This window comes from Protopterus annectens, chromosome 7.part1, assembly GCF_019279795.1.
Source record: "Protopterus annectens isolate FY-2018-M chromosome 7.part1, PAN1.0, whole genome shotgun sequence".
Taxonomy (NCBI): Eukaryota; Metazoa; Chordata; order Ceratodontiformes; family Protopteridae; genus Protopterus; species Protopterus annectens.
This window is the reverse complement of record NC_056740.1, coordinates 56,665,806-56,683,955: the sequence shown is the minus strand read 5'-3', so window position 1 is coordinate 56,683,955 and position 18,150 is coordinate 56,665,806. Positions and strand designations below refer to the sequence as shown.

The window sequence follows — 18,150 nt, the reverse complement described above, 5'->3', positions numbered from 1 at the left end:
TCATACATGGAAGACTATGCTGCTCATTGCTCTGTCTTTTGCTAGATGACAATCTTAATTACAGATTCAAATGTCTTCACAACCCTTTTTGATTTTTCATAAAGACAGGGTGCATCTTAGAAACAACCATGCTTTTATGTAGAAGGTTGTTTCTGAACATACTTTGAACCAGGCAATTCATCTCCCTGTGTTTTTCCTGAAACTCAAACAGGAGAGAAGAAATCTTCCATACTTTAGACATCCATGGACAGTAAAGGTTTTACCAGGAAAGACTAAAGATTTTAAGAAATCTAAGCAACTTTTTGTTTCCTTTGATGGAAAGAAAAAAGTACAGCCATTTTCCAAACAAACAATTTCCATATAGCTGTCTCATACTGTTTAATTGTGTTACTCACACCATAGTAAAAGTACCCCCCTCCCCACACACGCACACACTTTCAGAAAGCCAGGGCTAACTCTACCACAGCTGTAACTAGTTCTAAGGCTTTTTTGGAAAGGGGTGGACTCTGGGTCTTTCTTAGAGGCAACTACTTGGTCTTCATTGCATATTTTCATTAGACATTAACTGCTTGACTATTTCTAGAGCCAGAACACAGTTTTACTGTCATACAGGGGCTTGTAGAGCCTGGTCCTTCTCCATCCTCGCTTTCTTCTTGAGTTGTGACAGTTGTCCTGTACAGTTATAGCTACTCACCAGTAGTCTAATGAAGTACATAATACAGATGTGTAAGTTCATTTACCATAACAGTAGTTGTTTGGATAGATCATTGTTGCAGTACTAACAATCTTTGTTTGGTTTTACTTTTGCTCTTTTGACATATTTCATTTATTCCTGGAAATGACTTATTTTCTTTAGAGCTTTAGGCTTCAGCTTCTCCTTTGGGCAAGAAAGCTGTATTTTTTGATATAGCCATATGCCTCTCTTACACCAGCATGTAATCTCATGCTAAGACCGGATAACACTGTGTGAGGAAGGAGCCTAAAGTTTTGTAAACTGGCCTTGGCAGGATACATCCCATATAGTTATGGCTAGTGCAAAAATTGATCTATCCCAACATCTACTATTATGGTAACCTAATTTATACAACTATAATTTATTGGATTATTGCTCAATCCTACAAAACACTATAGCCTGTGCTTCTATTTCCAGTCTCTCATCTGTGGACTTTAAAATGTTTGCTCTACCTTGCGTGTGTGTGTGTGTGTGTGTGTGTGTGTGTGTGTGTGTGTGTGTGTGTGTGTGTGTGTGTGTGTGTGTGTGTGTGTGTGTGTGTCTGTGTGTGTGTGTTATATATATATATATATATATATATATATATATATATATATATATATATATATTCCTGACAGAAGTAGCAAATGTTGATGTAATCTTCCCCAAACTCTCTCTATATTACTGAATAATCTTGGTTTACATCTTTGCTTCTTCATTTGCATTGCATTTTCCCTCTAGCTTTATTAGGTGATTTTCCATCCTACTAGCTTTTCTTAGAGTTTAGGTCAGCATTGGTGAAGGTGTTCTAAGGCAAACTCAATTTCCTTGTTACTCATTCTAAATTTTCTTTGTGCTTTTTAAATAGTTATTTATTATTACCGGAATAATCTAATGTGTTATGTCAACATACATAGTTTAATCTCTGTAGTGTTGTCTGGTGCCCATGCTGTATCTGAAAAGGATCAAGTCGTCGTCCCAATTCTCAAAGTTATATTAAGTAAGTGAAATATGTAAGTTTATATCTAACATGTTATGTTCAGGTGGTGCCAAAGAACGGTATTGGTTACTATCTGTATTATGGTGTTTACTTGACTGATGTAAAAAAATGTATAATTCATTTTTTTCAATTTTCTGTTTTTAGGGCTCTTGTATTTATAGCTCATGGTGCAGGTGAACACTGTGGCCGATATAATGACTTAGCTCAAATGCTGGTAGAACATTCTTTGTTGGCATTTGCACATGACCATGGTAAGTATGAAAATTTTAAATCAAAATTGTGTGTGTGTGTGTGTGTGTGTGTGTGTGTGTGTGTGTGTGTGTGTGTGTGTGTGTGTGTGTGTGTGTGTAAAGATATACGTATGTATATAGGTATGTGTTTGTGTGGTGTACATACATACAGTATATATATATATATATATATATACATACACACACATATATATATATATATATATATATATATGGGTCCCATGTATTTGGTCGACTCACATTTGGCCGGATATGAAATATAGCCCCTACCCCACTGCAGTGCGACCCTGTAGTGAGAATATAAATTAAGGGGGACTGTGGGTGGCACAGCTCCCCACAATGGGGGTGTGTGGGGGGCGTAGCTCTCCACATTTTATAAATAGTTGTTACTGAACATGTATATATGAATAACGTTTTAATGGATACACCTTTGTATAACAGTGAATAGACTACAATTATGTAGGGGTGCTATGCCCCCCACATCCCCCATTGTGTGGAGCTGTGCCGCCCACACACCTCCCTTAATTAATATTGTCACTCCAGGGTTGCACTGCAGTGGGGTAGGGGTTAGATTTCATTTTCGACCAAATGTGATTCGACCAAATGAGTTTTCAGTGAAATGAGCTTTCCGTGAAGTGTGCTGCCTGAAATTATTTTTGATCAAATTTGAGTCGACTAAATAAAGTAGACCCATACAGATATATATATATATATGTATATATATATATATATATATATATATATATATATATATATGTATGTATATATATATATATATATATATATATATATATATATATATATATGTGTGTGTGTGTGTGCATGCATGTAGAGAGAGAGAGAGGGTTATAATTTGATGTTATAATATCAATTTACTGTATGCTTTCTAAATAATCCCTTTATATTGAAGAAAGTCAATGAATAATGCACATATGGAAAATTTACAAAACTAGTAGACTGCTTTCTGAGGGGGAGCAACCTCCATACTGAGGGTGCACTCTATATCCACTGTTAATTAAAAGTAACTATGCCTACAGAATGAGCCCTATATGTCCACGTTAAAAAAGCATGGTACTAAAAGTTTCTTTCTCCCTCCTACATTTCTCTCCTCATCGTCTTCCTCATTGCAAACCAGGTTCAGGCTGAATGAAATAATTTGTCTCCCTTGCTGTTATATCATTCTGAATTTCTCATCTGTAAGTTTCTTCCTAAGGAAAACCATATATAGCAAGGAATCTGTAGATGTTCTTCATGTTTCACTGTTGCAGAAATTAGCAAGTGGGTTGTTCTTGCTGTGGTAGCCCTTAACCAGCATGAGTACCAGAGATGTAACTCCCTTCTCCTGGGCTGGCAGACACCCTGCACCTGACATAAGGACATCTGGGTTTAATGGCTATCAGCCAGTGCCATGTTACAGCTCTTTTTTGCCATCTGAGCCTGAAGCATTCTCATCCCTAGACTGCATTGGTTGGTCCAAAGGCAGGATTACTTTTTAAACCTGTGTCCCATTAGGGAAACTTCCTTTTTTTCTGGTGTTTGTTAAATTAGATGAGTTCTATGACTAATATTAGTCTTGACTGGGGAAAACAGACTCCACTTTGGGAATTTCATTCCCTTTGCCTTTTTTGCTTAGGTCTGGAGTATGATGTGCTTAATTTTCTCCATTGTGCTCATATTTAACAAGTGCACTATTCGTTATGGGGTCAAATCCCTTGCACAGTATCTAGAAAAGGAAAAAAGGCATCAGGGATCTTTATATACTGTAGCATCCACCATTTTTTCTATTTTCAATCCTTTACAAAAATGCAGGGAGAAGTGTCCGAAACTTCAGAGGGTGGCAGATGCCACAGCTTCACCAGCGGCCAGTCCGCCTAGGCTTGTGAAGGGCAGGGGACACCTTTACAGTCCCTTTCAACAACTGAGGAAGTGTTAGAGACTGATTTTGAGTACCCTTTGGAATCTAACATGCCTCTTGACACCTACACATCTACACAAGCCAAAGGACAAGGATTTTTGGTTGGGTCTGAGGCCACACTGCAGGCCACTGCTTCCAACTCCCATGCTAAGTCTTCAGACAGGGAGGGCATAATCCTGTAACCTTTGATATGTCATTACTAGACCATGTGCAGGCCAAGCCAGGATGATCATAGAACTCCAAAGCCTCACTGAAGACCAAGTCTAAAGCCAAACCAAAAATTATTCTTCCTGGCATGTCTCAGCATAGGTCTTCAGGCTCGCAAACCCCACAGGCAGACCAGCAGGACTTTCTAAGACTGGGTGAGGATTTTTTCACATTGTAGCTTCTAGACAGCATAGTCCTACTAGAGAACCTACTCCTGCTGAACCTGTTTTTGGGAAGAGACAGAGGGACTGTCGCTTTCAGGAAATCCTCAGACTCTTATGATTCAGATGCGAATGAATTGGCTTATCTAGACCAGTTTTCCACAGGTTCATATGCTGATTCTGACTTAGAGGACCCTGACCTCCCCATGCCTAAGCCACACCACCTAAACTTCACCTTTATGTAAACAATCCATAAAATAAAGGAGCACTTCCAGTGGGAAGTTCAGGATTATCCTCAGTCTAAGAAGAAGGTTAGAGAATTTCTGAAGCTCTCTGAGCACAAACTTTTGGCCATTCATCCAGTTCTGGAAGCAGTGGATGATGTTATTTTGGATTCATCTCTGCAGCCTGACTCCCAACTACCTACTCCTAGGAAGCCAGACCTTTTCTGTAGGTTTCTGATTTCCACAAACATATTTTTAGGAATCCTACTGCTGATCCAGAAGTGGTGAATCAGGGTTCTAAGGAGATAAAGGTAGCACTTCCAGTAACCATTACCAAATGATACGAAGGTGAGAACCTTGGACAGATTTGGCAAAAAAATTTATAGTTCTGCCATCCTGGCCATGAGAGCTCTTACTTGCCAGTTCCATATGGTTAAATACCAGGAAACTCTGTTGGACCATAGCAAAGAAAAACTGGAGGGAATGGAAGACAAGAGCTCTCTCTGAGGAATTGTTGGACATATGTAATTCTGTCTCTGAAGTTGCAAAGCATTCTTCGCATTGTGGCTATGATGTTGTAGAAGGATCATCAGGGGCAACTGTCTAGGGGTCTGTTATCCTCTGACATGCCTGGTTAAGGGAACAATCCCACCCCTTCCATGTTAAGTCTGAGATTCTAGATACTCCTTTAGGCAAGAACTTCTTGTCTGAGCCCAAAGGTGAGCCTGCTTTGAAAAAAAAAAAAAGAACTGGAGGAGAAGGCTAAATCTGTTTAGAGTGTGAAGGGCTTTCTGCAAGTTTATCACCACCACCACCCAGGTTTAGTAGAATCTATTCCACTAAGTCCTGGTCATTTCCTCCCTCCCCAAACAGACAAAGAGGAATAATAGTCAGAAGGGATTGAACACTGTGGCAACACATAGGATGACAATCAGAAACTACTTCTAGGCCTAGTGGTCCCTGGACCCAGAGTCCCAGCAGGGAACAATCATGACTCAGAGAAGTGTTAGAGACTCCCACTCCAACCTCCTCCTACCTCCAAACTACCCAATTTCTTCAAAGCTAGAAGGAAGTTTATCTCTGTCTCTCTTTCTCTCTCTCTCTCTCTATCTCTCTCTCTCCCTCTCCCTCTCTCTTTGTTTCATTGAGTGGACCAAGATTACCCAATACAAATGGGTGTTGAACATCATTGAAGCAGGTTACAGAGTTTTGTTTGTCTCTGTCCCAAAGCATGCTGGCATTCCTTCCAACCCTTTAAACCAAGTAAAAGAAGCTCTTATCCAAGTAGGTCTGCTTTTACAGCAAAGATCCATAGAAGTGGTAATTTACCAAGAAAGAGGAAGGGGTACTCGAGATTCTTCCTTGTTCTAAGAAAGGAGGGAACTTAGAAATCCATATTAAACCTATCAAGACAAAACAGATTTTTCCCGTTTCCCTAATTCAAAATGCTTGCCTGCAAAAGCTTCTGTCTATGCTTAGTCATCATGCCTATGTGGTCACCTTGGATCTAAAAGATGCTTACCTTCGTATTCCTATTGCAAAATCTTATGGGAAGAATCTATGTTTCAAAGCAGGTGAAAATCATTATGAATTCTCTGTTCTGCCCTTTGGCTTATCTACTGTCAAAAATATTCACCAAATGCCTGACCCCAAAAATAGCACACTGCAGGAACAAGGGTATTCAGATCTTCCCTTACTTAGATGACTGCCTGAAACAAAGAGATTCTGTGGAGGAGCTTCTGTCCACCTTGCAACAAGCAATGATCATTTTTTTCCTTTACAGGTGATAGTTTAAATGTAAAGAAATCTAATTGCTCCCCTTCTCGAAAGCTAGTCTTTCTGGAAGCCTTGCTCGACGTAGAGTTTCAAAGGACTTTCTTCCTAGAGGAAAAGTTCACCTTCCTTATAAATTACTTCCACTCTGTATTACCCCTCAAAACAGTTCCAACATGGGAGATACTCAGACTTCTGAGATACATGGGCACATGGATCCTAATGATCCCACTAGCCAGGTTTCACATGAGACAGATCCAGTGTTGTTTTAAATAATGTTTGAAATAAACACTGCCAATCTCTCAGTCAAAAGATTCCACTCCTCCCCTTTCTGAAAAGGGAACTCCAGTAATGGATCTCATCTTGCAGTCAAAACCTAAGGTTACCATTCTGGGTCCCTCACCTAAATCAGATCCTGACCACAGGTACTTCAGACCTGACTTGGAAGCACATTCTTATGGCCTCCAAGCTGAAAAGAAATGGGAACTAATTAAAAAAAAAAAAAATCACATAAATCCAAAAGAAATGATAGCTGTTCTCATGGACATCCTAACCTTCAAACAACTGTGGAAACCAGGGAATCTAGTGATAAAGACAGACAGTACACAGTGATGTGGTACATAAACTAACAAGGACTCACTCCTATCCTCTGTGCCACCTGACCATATCCTTATGGGACACAGCTGAAGCTTTGGGTCTACACCGTCTATGCAAATACTTGCTGGGGTATAACAGTTCTCTAGCAGAGCACTTCAGCAGGTCAGAAGTGGACCTTCACAAGTGGACAATGAACAAGAATGTATTCAATCTCATATGCCTTTCTTGGGGTGTAACAGAGATAGATCTTTTTGTTTTAAACCAAAACAATCAACTCCAAAAATTCTGCTCTATGACCAAACATTCCAAGGCCTGGAGGATGAATGCATTTTCCTTTCCATGGACAGATCTGTTTCTTTGTGAGTTTCCTCCCATTTATCTCATCACAAGGGATTGCTGAAAATCAAGAAGGAAGAGCTAAGAGTGATAATAACAGCACCTTTTTAGCTGAGACAACATTGGTCCCTCTCCTACGCAATGGGCATGGAAAATCCATGTTTGCTTCCTCAGCAGATGGACCATCTAACTCAAAAGAGGGTTCCATCATACATCCCAAGCTCAGAACCTTGAGGTTGACAGCTTGGTTAATTTACTGTTTTCCAAGGCCCCTGTCTGGACAAGGATGTGCTAGACATCTTAAAAGAAGACAGAAAACCTAGTACCAGAAAGTCATACATTCAGAAATGGAAAAGGTTTTCAGTTTGGTACGAACAATAGCATATCTCTCCAAGGTCAACAGGGATCAACCACTTTCTTACTAACCGTTCACATTTATTCAAATCCAGTCTCTTGAACTCATCCATTAAAAATTCACTCTTCAGCCATCTCCTCTCGCCTCCCTATACAGCCTCCACATTTCTCTGAACCTCTTATGAAACAGTTCCTTAAGGGTATTATCTACCTGTCCACATTGGGACCTGAATTTTGTGCTAAAAAAAGCTTACTTTACTTCCATTCAAACCTAATGCTATAGCTGTCATTAGATTTCTTTTTTGGAAAATAGCCTTTTTAGTGGCTATCACTTCTGCTAGATGGGTTTCAGAACTACAAGCCCCTTACATGCACTGAACTCACTTATTTTTCACTAGGAGAGAGTTTCTCTCTGGACTAATGCCTCTTTCATGCCAAAGATGGTTTCTGAATTTGCTCTAAATCAGTCCGGTCATCTTCCTGCTTCCTTCTTATATCCTCAAAATAGATTAGAATGTATCCTGCAGTCACTTGATGTTCACAGACAACTCAGATATTATCTGGACAGGATCAAGACAGTTAGAAATTCCAACCAATTTTTTGTACCTTTCGCCATAACAAAATAGGAATGCCTATTAGCAAATAAACCATTTCAAAGTGGATTTCCAGCTGTATTACTTTTTGTTAACAAGACCATGGAAAGCAAAGTCCACTACATATCAGATCCCACTCCACCAGTGCTTAGAGGCTGACACTTTTTTCCTCTGTCCATACCTTCACCATACATTATAATCTTCGTATTTTTCCAAAGCCAGGGCTGGATTTGCTTCTACAGTCATGCAGGGCATTCTTACCTGTGCTTAAATCACCCTTCCTTCCACCCTTCCCTTTTCTCAGCTTTGGAAATCCTCCCATTTGATAATTATTGCAATAGTGAAACATGCTGAGCATACCACAGTTGTGCATACTTATCATAAATGTAGGTGTTCAGTTGTCTTCACTGCTGCAGTGTCTTCCCTCCCTCTCTTCATCCTCTCTGTCATACTGTGAGGTTGGAGTGGGCACACTTTTTCTTGTCCTTTTCCTCTGCTACTTCCTGTATCTCTCTCTCTCTTTCTCAGTAGATCTTTAGGGTTCCTCCTCTTGCACACTCGGTGCCTTTGGGTGCCTTGTGCTTAAGGCCTGGAGCTTTTCATGGGCGTCCTCTTTTTTGTGGGGGCAAGAAAACCTATAAGATGGTGCTGGCCTATGATCATTATACTCAGATGTCAGGTGCAGGGCATCCACCAGCCCAGGAGTAGGGAGTTAAATCTCTGGTACTCAGGCTAGTCAAAGGATACCACAGCAAGAATAACCCATATAGTGATTAGTGCAACAGTGAAGACACTCAGACATCTACACTTATGGTAGGTGGACACAACTGTACTTTGTTTTATTTGCATTAACTAAAGTCATAAAGTTACTCAAGCTCTAATGATTCATCACATTCCTCTCTACTTGTAGACAATTTTAACTCATTCCCTCCAGTACATTTTTTTTTGTGTGTGTACCTTTAACTCCCAGTAGGCATGCCTTGAGCCTTTAAAAATGACGTTATCACCTTACAGTTCTAACAAATACTCATTGACAGAGGTCAGATGTCTATACAGTTGTGTTTGCCATCATGTGTACTTCAAGATAAAATATTCTGATACTTGTATGTAGCATGGCTTTGGGAATTATTAATGCACATATGAACAAGTGGTATCTGACGTCTAGAGGTGCAGTAGGAGGTTAACTGCAGCAACACCTAGAGGCACGCTCAGCTGTAACAGAAGCACTTGAAAAGTAGGTACATCCAGCCAAAAATCTGGACAGTCTAATTAGCATAACATGTGAAAACCAAATAACACATATCTTTCAGTAGGAATATGGGATACTACTCAGAAACTTGTTTTAAAAAGAAAGTAACAAAAATGATGTAAAAATATAAGTACATTATCAAAGAGACAGTGTAAAATCTGTAGAGTATAACAAACTATATTGCAAAATTCTACCTCAGAAGGTCATTTATTTTTGCTTCTGAAGAGTTATAATATGTTTTTCTTGTTTCTTTAAATGATTGGTACCACTGGTATGTTGGTCATGTAGTATGGTTTTCTGTATACTAGACAAAAATCACACATGATGAGGAGGATTCAGAAAATTGTGTGAATGGGGTAAATTAAGCCTGAAAATAGAATCAAACCTCCAAAAATAAGTACAACATGTGAAGGGTAAAATTAGGCCTAATAATAGGGATAGTTGAGAGATTTGATTCACCACTGTTTATAATTGCAATATTTCCCTTCCATGGAGCTATAAGTATGCCAAGCCTTTGGTTACTTAACAATGTTATGTGTATCTCCAAAATAATGCATAATTTAAACATCTTTAATATACGCAAAGCAAAGTAATGGTTATAAATAAAAAAGGCGCATATCATAAATTCCCGAGCTTGTCATTTCTTATGTAGATCTCTGTATGAAATAAGACGGTTTCACTTGACTGTGAAAAGATATTTTGAGAGTACCAAGTATATATTTCAAATGGTGTATTTTAATGGGGCACACGTGAGGATACATTGGTGTGTGTATATTCATGATACATAAGTTTACTATGTAATAACCAAAATAAAACAGCATCAAAACAAAGATAGTGATTCCATAGTTGCTCCTTTTTATTGCACTAAAAATCCACAAACCGTTGAGTGCTTTCATCAAAAGACATTTGACTTCATCAGAACAGTTAAACACTGAATGCACATATTTTAAATAGTTGAAAACATAAGTTCACTATCTAATTTACTGTGAAACTGCTGCAGGTGCAAGCAATACATGTGGATGAAAAATGAAAGTGGATCGAGGTGCATTTGCTCTGACCCCAATCCTGAGCCAGTACCAAAAGAAGGGTATATATCCAACATTAGCAAAGAGTTGCTAGGGTCACACTGAGAAGTGTTGCACCATAATAATTTCACATGTAGCCAGGCAAAGTACAAAATGATCCTAGAGCTGATAAATCCTACTTGGAGGGCCTTATCATTCTACTGTGTTATAGCTACTGAGACAGTGAAAGAGAGATAAAGCCCTTATGCATTTTTATACTGTACATAACTGCTTCGCTCTGGTTATTTGCAGTCACTTTATGAATTACAGATGGCCATAGTTTCCTAGTTTGCATAGTTCAAGAAGGAGTTAGGGCTTGCTTCATTTATTGCTTCTCTATGAATCCCAATCTTTGTTTATTGTTCCCCAATTACTATTGTATATCTTGCAGTGCACCTTATAAGTATAGAACTTGTGGCTGACTTGAGCATGGGGTAGTCCACAGCAAAGAAAAAAAATACACTTGATTGAAGCAAGCATAAAATACTTAAACTTAATATCTGCAAGCAAAGGAAGCTAAGTGTAAGTAATTTCCGTACCTAACATGGATGTGATGATTTCCAGTACCACAGTCATAAACAGTTAAGTCTTTGAAAGCTTTATTTAATTTTCTCTTACATCGTGTGCCTTAAGAAGGCATCAGATTTGGCCCATTAGTTATGCGGCAGGATACCAATGGTAAGAAATCTTAAGAATTGCAAGAATCTTGTTTTCAGCATGGCAGCTTTGTCCTTTATAGCTGAAATGCAGAATGAATATTAAGTATTTCTAGCAAAACTATTTATTTAATGGCAATGAAGTCACCGTAAGAAGGTAGGTGCTGGAGTTGTATTTGCTGCTAAAAATGAAATTATTCTGCAGAACAAAATTGTTCATTTTGTTATCTCATCTAGCCTACAGATTGTTAAGGTTTTCTTATGGAGGTTCCAGGAAGGTGAACAATTATGAAGGATTACTACACCAATGAAAGTCAGAATTAGAAATGTTGATAGAGTAAATGTTAACACTTCTGATGATGACAGGTAATGGCAAGTCTTACCCTAAAATATTCAGTGAGGAGGAAGTTGTTTTAAATTACTAATTAATAAGAATGAAAAGATATCCTTCTAGTCCCATGTTGCAGTATTCATACCATGAGGGAGTTTCAGCCTAGGTGACCCAAACGTCTGACCAGTATACCAAAGACTTAAGCTACTGCAAGGTATGTGCAATGTTGCACATAGAACAGCCAAGCATTGGTCATAAAGGTGACGTCTGCACGTACCATCCTCAGATTTTCTATGCCTCCAGTCTGAACATCTTCCAGCCATCCATCTGATCTCCAAAACTTTATCTTCTTTCAGATAAGTGCCCCATTGAGGAAGCTCTTTTACACTTTTGCTACTGCATGCTTGTTAGAGGTTAATGTCATCCAAGAAGAGCAAGTGTCACTGTGGAAGACAGATTCCACACAAAGACAACCATGACCAATGTCTTATCTGGGGTCTGATCACGATTACAAGGCCTATGCCATTTGTCAGGTGTTCATCCATAAAACCCTCTGTAGTCATTTTACCTCTCTTAATTTATATCTTGTGAATGACTGACTGAGACTAGCACTAGGTATGGAAGGTGCTGCTGGTTTGTTAGGTGAGCCCCTGAAGAAGAAGGAAAAAAAGGTAAGGCCTGAATCTTCAGCTGCACCTCTGATTTTGGACATCCCTCTTGAGGCCAGTGAAGACCTGGAGGTACATATAGTGTCGGGTTCTCCTTCTTCAGTGGGTACTGATACAGAAGCTGCTAGGGAGGGTTCCTACAACATGTCCACAGAGGTTTTGCAGATGTCCATTATGGATGGTAAGGGGGAACCACGGCTCGCTTCTTCCAGCGTTCCTTGCAGTACCTGTCCTGCTCCTTCCATTGAGGTTGTGCCAGCATCTGATCCAGAGCTCAGGCCTATGGCAGCCCTTCCTTTCCAGCCTAGGGTAGGCCTTTCTCTTAAGAGAAAACAAAAACATGTGTCTCCAGTCTAATGTCTTCTGCAGACTGGCAAGCCTTTTTTCAAGGGACTTTGAATGTCTTCATGGAACTTAGGCCTTCCACCCTGCATCCTCCTACCCCAGCATCTCCTATTCCCCCTCCTCCATCTGCTGAACTTGAGGTCTCTGAGGAAGTTGATTCATCCTCTAATCAAATAGAGCTATAGACCATTTCAACACTGTCTTCCTTGATACTTTAAACTCCTTAGCTCCCCCAAGAAATAAAAGAATCAAAAATAATACAGCTCCATGGCTTACCAAAGAGACCAAACAAATTATGCACCAAAGGGACAAACTATGGAAACTTCACCAAAAAAAAAAACCTGCCCAACACGTTACTTCAATACAAACAGCTCCGTAACCTTGCTAAAAAGCTAATCAACAAAAACAAAAAAATCTACTACACTAAGCTCCAGTCTAACAACCTTAATAATCCTAAACAATTCTGGAAGTCCATAAACTCAGTTCTCCATCCAGGCTGAAAAACAAATCCCTGCCCCAACCCTAGCAAAACTGACCTTGAACTAGGCTCTGAATTTAATTCTTTCTTCATCTAAACCATTTTCACCCTCACTAAATCCTTTCCCAACAATAACCCAGCTAATCCTCACCCTCCTCCGCCAATCCCACCAAACAACCATCCTCCTCTATTTGAGCTCAAACCTCTCTCCACAACTCTCATAAAAAAACTCCTATCCAAACTCAATCCATGCTCTAATGCACCCGACAACATCCCCTCATCCTATCTAAAACTTGCCGCAGATGGGATCGCTCTCCCAGTCAGTATCATTATAAACAGATCATAAAAGAATCCTACGTCCCCAAACTCTGGCACTCAGCCTTCATTCTCCCTCTCCACAAGGGAGGAAAAAATACCTGCATCGCAAACTTCCGCCCTATTGCCTTGCTCTCCCCTATCTCTAAAATCCTTGAAAAGTGCATCCACCTCCAATTTATGCTATTCCTGACCCAAAATAACCTCCTCACACCCACCCAGCATGGCTTCTGCCCTGGCCACAGCACCAATACGGCCCTAATCTATTTCTTAGATATTGTTAATAAAGCCAGAGACTCAGACCAGCTAGTTTCTACTGTTCTACTTGATCTGTCCAAGACTTTTGACTCTATCTCACACAACCATCTTCTTTACCATCTCTCTAACCTTCACATCTCACCCAAAACTCTTTCCTGGCTCTCCAGCTACCTATCAGCCTCCAAATCCAAAAACTCCAGCTCTAAATATTCAAGCAGACACTCTGAGCAGATCCATGACACAAGCCCACGAATGGATGATCCAAAGGGATGTGTTTCTGGACATTCTTCACCAGTGGAGTACTCCTCAAATAGATCTGTTTGCCTCCCCTTTGAACAGACAACTTCCAAATTCTGTGCCAGAGTCCCATATCCCCTGTTTTGGAAGGTGGACACCCTATCATTCTCCTGGAAGGGGATTTTTTTACGCATTCCCCCCTTCCCCCTAATTCAGGCTGTCAAATGGAAAAACACCAACTCTTTCTTCTTACCCACCCCCACTGGTGTCCCACAGGGATCCATCCTTGGTCCTATGCTATTTAACATCTTCATCAATAACTTCCACACTGCTATTCCTTACACCAAAATCATTCAATATGTGGATGACTCTACCCTAGTCTGCTCTACCTCAAACCTCCCTGAACTGCTGTCTAAAACCCAAACTGCCTTCTCAAAAACTGAAAACTGGATGCACTAAAATCACCTCTCTCTTAATGCTAGCAAATCCAAAATTCTTCTATTCTCACCCTCTAAGAACTACTCCTTCAATAAAAGCGACTTCAAAATCATTAGCCAAACAAACACACCTATAGAAGTCGTCCTTTCCACTAAACTTCTTGGCGTAATTGTTGCTGAACAACTAAAGTTTGATATACATGTACAACAAAACATAAAAAAAACCACCAAAAGCTAGGTATGTTGTATAGGAATAACCACTTTCTCTCTAACACAACTAGACTCACTCTGGCCTCTACTTTTCTCCTTCCTTCCTTACTATATGATGCACCTCTTCTAACCAACCTGTCTTCCTCTACCACCTCTAAACTAGAAAGCTGCTACAATAAAATCTCTCCAAATCCAAAAACTCCACTCATCACTGCCTCACCCTACAATCCCTGAACTGGCTAGAACTACCAAACCACTTAGATTACCTACAACTCTCCGCAGCACACTCATTCATATTTTATCCTACTAAATGCCCCGCTCTAACTAATATCCTTCCACCTTATATTCCCAACAGAACCCTTAGATCTAAACATCAGAACTTAATTTCTATCCACAAACCTAAACATCATGCCGGCCAGCTGCTCCTCTCCTATGCCCTTGGCAAAAAATGGAACTCCCTCCCTTCCCCACTAAGAACTACCCCAAACACCGAAAATTTCAAGGCCCTACTTTTCAAACACCTGTCTTGTAAACGGAAATGCCCCTGCCTCCTCCCTACTTAATCTTGGATCACTTCTAGTGTAAGAGTCTCCTCATTCTGATACATATTCCTACAACTATATCTATCTCTCCCTGCAATCTCCTGCAGTTTTATCCCTCTACTTTTATTTATTTTATTTTATTTTACATTTGTTAACCGGGCTAGTCTAGCTGGAGAAAATTCCATTTTCAGTAGAAGCCCGGGGAGAAAAGCTCCACAAAAATTAGTACATAGAGACAAAAAATATTAGTATGCATGTTAATGAAACATTAATAACAAATTGAACAATTTAAGATTGTTACTACAAGTATTAATTTCTATCATACATATTTACAAGAAAATAAGAAGCTATATGTCTTAAGATTAAAGGTGCATGAATTAATTACTTCCTGTCACAGTTACAGACTAGGAAAAGATGTTAAATTTTATACAGAAAGACAGAGATACATGAAGGTATGGATACAGGGAGAGTAGGTAAAGAAAAGAGTGTAAAGAATAAGGGGAAAAGAATAAAATAAATAAAAGGGAGTTATATTATTAAAAGTATTAAGTTAGGACAGTAATAGGCAATGAAGCAAGTTAGTAGACAGTGTGAGAGGAAGGGAAGAATGCCTAGTGGAGAAGTAGAGTCAGAGAAGAGGTAGTTATAGTAAAGTTAAAGTATTGGGAATCAGGTTAATCAGGTTTGCTACAGGAGCAGAGCCAGTGATTTTGGAAGTGGAGTTTAATATTTTGTTTGAAGAGAGGTAGTGATGTAATCTTTGTTATGTCGCTAGGTAACGAATTCCATTTTGAACCTACAGAATTGGTAAAAAGGGAGTCACCAGCAGTGTTGTTTGATTTTATGGAACTAGCCAGTAACCGTAGATGAGCGGAGAGAGTTGAGATTATTATAGGGGATTATGAGTTGAGAGAGTATAGGGGTGTTGTTTGGTTGGTACAGTATCTTGTGGGTAATGGTAAGTTGGTGGATTGCAAGATAGTTCTGATACTCTAGCCAGCCTAGTTGCTTCAAGTTAACACAGTGATGAGTTCTGAAGGTGTTACCTGTAGCGAAGCGGGCAATGTTATTGTAGCAGGTAGTTAGTTTGTTTAGGTTGTTCTTCTTGAGGTTGGTGAAGATAGGTGAAGCATAAAGAAGAGTAGAAATAAGATGGGAGTGAGCAATCCTAGTTCTGGTAGATGGAGTAAGGAACGGTCTGATTCGATATAAGGATCCTATTTTTCTGTTGACTTGTTTTATGGAGTTGTTTATGTGTTGGTTGAAAGAGAGATTATTATCAATGGTAATACCTAGCAATTTAGTGGTAGAGTCAGGTGAAATGACAGTGGCACTGTTGGAGTAGATAGAGAAGTTTAAGGGGGATGTCCTAGAAGTGGGTGTGAAAAGGAGCAGTTTAGTTTTTTTAGCATTTAATAAGAGGAATCGGCTGGAGAACCATGTTTCTATGGTATTGAAGACATTTTGAGTAAGAGAGATAAGCTCTGGGGTGGAGGATGCAGTGCAGATGAGTGTAGAATCATCAGCATATTGAATGCAGGTTGCTTGAGGGATTATAGTATGAAGATCATTAATGAAGAGAGAAAAGAGAAGTGGGCCAAGAATTGAGCCTTGTGGAACTCCGATAGAAACAGGCAAGAGTGATGAAATATGGTTGTCCCAAAGAACAGCTTGTTTTCTATTTGTAAGATAGGAATTAAACCATTTAATGGCTGGAATATCAAAAGATAGGGATTCAAGAGTATTAATTAATAAGGAGTGGTTGACCATGTCGAATGCTTTGGAGAGGTCAATGAAGAGGGCAGAAGAGAGTAGGTTATTATTACGGTTTTGATTAATAGTGTCTACAAAGGAAAGCAGGGCAGTAGTAGTACTATGATGTGGTCTAAAACCATGTTGAGAGTTTGCTATTATGTTGTGAAGAGAGAGATGTTGTACAAGTTGATGGTGTATACATTTATCCATGATCTTGGCTAAAGGTGAGAGGAGGGCAATTGGTCTATAGTTAGAGTATTCTAAGGAGTTTCCACCTTTATGAAGTGGGATAATATGAGAGACTTTCCAGATATCTGGGATGTTTCCTTCTTTGATTGTCCTATTTATGAGGATAGATATAGGATAAGCGATAACCTTAGCAGCTTTTTGTAGAAAGAGTGAGGGGAGTTTGTCAGCAGAGGGGGTACAGGGTTTTAGTTTGTGCAGGAGTCTATATATGTAAGATGTGGAGACAGGTTGTAGAGAGAATTTAGAGGTAGAGTTTCTTAGGTTATTTGGTGGGTTTAAGTTGTTGGCATTTAGTTGTTTAGCTAGAGCTTGGATAGTTTCAGTGAAGAAAGAATTGAAAGCATCTGCAGTTTGCTGAGGGGTATTAGGGTCAGCATTAATAGGGGAAGGTGTTTTAGAAGTACCTGGGGAGAGAAGTCTATTGACAGAAGACCAGAAAAGTTTAGAATTATTGACATGGGTCTGTTGCAGTTCAAAGTAAAATTTCTTTTGTCAGATATTATTGACTTTTTTGTTAGATTTCTGAGCTGGCGGAAGTTTAGGAGATCTTGGTTATTTCTATGGGATCTCCATGAGGCCCAGACTTTATTTCTGGTGAGAATAAGTGTTTTGGTGTCATGGGAGAGCCAGGGGGCAGTATTAGATTTCATTCTAATGATGCGTTCAGGAGCATGTAAGTCAAGAATGGATAAAAAGATTTTGTTGAAGTATAATATTGCATTTTCAAGAGGAAGTGTTTTTAAGGGATTCCAGTTGCATGCACTAAGTTCAGCCTGAAATAGATCGGGATTAAAATGTTTGATGGTGCGTATTTTTGTTGTAGTGGGTGGGTTTACACAATCGGCTTTTTCCCTAATTATGAATGTTAAAGAGTGGTCACTGATATCATCTGGCAAGGTTCCTGATTTGTAGTTATCTTTACTTCTATTTATAAGTATCCAGTCTAAAATGCTTTCTCTATTACTATGTTTGTTTAGCCTAGTAGTAGAGGTGATGGTTTGGATGAAGCCGTGTAGGTTGATATGAGAAGAAGGATTTTCAGTATTAATGTTATTCCAGTCTATGTTCAGGTCACCTAGTATAACAGTTTCTTGGGGATATGTAGTAGTAATCCAACTAAGATAATTTTCCAGGATTGGTATATTGTCACCAGGTGGGAGGTACATACAGATAATATAAAGGGATTTTTTGGAATTCAACTGGAGTTTTGTAATGATTGCTTCTAACTTGCTA

General features: G+C 39.3%; 1 protein-coding gene across 2 annotated transcripts in view; it reads left to right on the top strand.

Moving 5' to 3' along the window:
- Positions 1-18,150, top strand: part of MGLL (monoglyceride lipase) — a 1,112,320-nt gene that overhangs the window by 460,387 nt on the left and 633,783 nt on the right. For both annotated transcript variants that reach the window (XM_044078543.1, XM_044078544.1), the window contains one exon: positions 1,857-1,963. In XM_044078543.1, coding sequence (XP_043934478.1) covers positions 1,857-1,963 — 107 coding nt within the window. The remainder of the gene's footprint in view (positions 1-1,856; positions 1,964-18,150) is intronic.